At 43.2% G+C, this 2370-nt stretch overlaps 1 protein-coding gene across 1 annotated transcript in view; it reads right to left on the bottom strand.

Moving 5' to 3' along the window:
- LOC108570114 overlaps positions 1–2099 on the bottom strand; it is a 60196-nt gene extending 58097 nt beyond the window's left edge. The window contains 1 exon segment of the mRNA XM_017931908.1: positions 1373–2099. Within this exon segment, the coding sequence (XP_017787397.1) occupies positions 1373–1820 (448 nt within the window). The 5' untranslated portion in view covers positions 1821–2099.
- Positions 2100–2370: the final 271 nt, after the last annotated feature.

Raw genomic sequence — 2370 nt, 5'->3', positions numbered from 1 at the left:
AAGAAGAAAGTGTATTCTTACATAGTGCGTGTCTGCATCGTATGAATGTATAATCCGCGGGAAAACACCGCCATGTTCCACTTTTTCAAACTTATCAGATGCTACTCTTAGTCTAATGAATTTCTGTAACTTTAATTAACCCTTTACCTACTTCGACGTAATAAATGGAAGATAGAAAGGGGGAATGTTACATTTTCAAATGTAGCGATATCGTTTATACGAATTGAGGTTAAGATCATTCATCACGTTGGACGATTATACTTGTTGTCATTCACTATTGGCTATTGAACTTCTTCTAACTTGCATCAATCTTGGCCTTGAATCAAGTTTTAATGCAGTACGTATACAGCGTATGTTGAATAGGTTTGCCCCGACTATATTTTCCCCGATATTAATAATTCACGATACGTCATGAATATCAGCGTTGGGCGGCCCTCTTTGTATTCTTGGGGTGCCAACAAGGGGAAGTGAAATGAAATTCAAAAGGGTGCACGGAAGTTTTCGTCATTTCACTTATCATGGAAATTGAAAGAAACGTTCTAACCTTAAAAAGGTGCTACCTTTTTTTTATTCTTCTTCTATTTTTAGAAATCGACAGTATATATACGTATATGTACTTTGTGTTAGGTGGGTATTCTATTGCATTTTAAGCTGTATTTTTAGTTTTTTATTCGAATTTTTTACAACTCGAAAATTAATAATTTTTCAAAAATTTAACTGAGGATAAAGCGAAATTTTCAACTCGTACCTCAAAGGATTCCTAAAATTTCGCGCTCGAAAAAGTGGGACTACGAAGAGTCGAAAACTCCGGATATTTTAAAAAATTTTCAGAGGCTCTATTTACACTTTTACATCGATGATATTGAAAAGTACCAAAATTAAGAAAAACTTGATATCCAAAACTTCCATTCAGTTGAGCACTCCAACCTAAATATCCAGTTTCAGACCCACTATCCCAAACTTCCAAGATCCCCTCCACCCTCTATCAACTGAACACTCTCACCCAAAACCCTTCAAAAACCCACGAAACTTGCCAAGACTCTGCAACAAACACAAACAGAACACAACATCTCCATAAAAATCCCTCCCTAAAGACTGTTGGGATTATTCGAATATCGGTGGCAAGTCACGTGCTCCCTGTACCTAATGGACGTTGGCCATTTAATGTTTATGCATACATACATATATATAATAACAATCCACGTGCAATTGTGAATTCACTGCAACCAATTTATCACAATAAATGCTATATTGTTAATGAACCCTGTTGGTTAATTCAACAACAACCCAAGGTGTGAATAAAAACTGCGGGAAAGAAAAACGAAGAACAAAGAGATCATTAGATAGAAGGGAGATAGAGAAGTACACTTACCAGTCTGCACGAGCTTGAGCGCGGCCGCATTGTGCTGCTTGAGCGGCTCGTTGAGACCCGGTTGCGTGAGTTCCCTGAGAGGATTGGCGGCATCCTCGCCGGCGGCTGCTCGGCTGTTCAACATAGTCCTAGTAAGTATATCGCGACGAGTACCCTTGGCTACCTCGTTGCTTGCTTGTCCCCACGCAATCTCGTTGGTTCGTCTCCTCCTTCTGATTGTCTGCCCTCCGCGCTCCCTTCTTCTCTCCTTCTTACTTTTACCCTTCTTACTATTACACTCCTGTTGGCCAGCTGATTGATGCTCGTTGTTTCTTTGATTCTCAGCTAGCACCCTGGTCACCTGATCAGTGCTTTGGCTATGATGATCCCCCGTCAACACTTGACTAGGATCACGGTTCCGGTTCTCATAGATACGCAGCAGCTCGTCCGCTGGGTAGATGACGTACATGCCCAGCCGATGGTTGGCCCTTGATGTTGTTCGCCAGATCGTGATCTGCCGGTTCGCTGGCTGCCGTGGCTGCTGCCTCCTCCGCTGCTGCTCCTGCTGCTGCCGCGTTTCTCGCCCGAGCCAACATCGCTGCCCGCCAATTCATCGTTTATGAGTCCGCCACGAGTCACGCTGCCAGGCCACGCGAACACCCGCATCTTCTTGGCACGCGAGCCACTATCGATGCTCAGATCACCGCCTCCGTTTCGTCTTTACTGCGTGGCAAAGTCGCTGATTACTTCTCACCGGATCCTCAGTATTTTCGGGAGGGTTCCTTTTTTTTATGGTCAATGGTCGTGTACCATGGGTAGGTTGTAGTTCGTCACCTGTGGGAGAAAGAAGACTTTTAGTTCTCTGGGTTCACAAGTTTCTGGAAGCTGTGAAGTTCGTGGTGTGCATAATGAGGTTTTGAGAAGTGCGGTGGTACCATGGGTAACAAAAAACATGGCTAGTTGAGATGTTTGAGGTCTCTGTAGTGTTCAATGGGAAGAAAAAGTACAGGTGAGAGTTT

This window comes from Habropoda laboriosa, unplaced genomic scaffold, assembly GCF_001263275.1.
Source record: "Habropoda laboriosa isolate 0110345459 unplaced genomic scaffold, ASM126327v1 scaffold9, whole genome shotgun sequence".
Classification (NCBI taxonomy): domain Eukaryota; kingdom Metazoa; phylum Arthropoda; class Insecta; order Hymenoptera; family Apidae; genus Habropoda; species Habropoda laboriosa.
The sequence above is the reverse complement of the archived record's forward strand: the minus strand, read 5'-3'. Positions and strand labels throughout refer to the sequence as shown.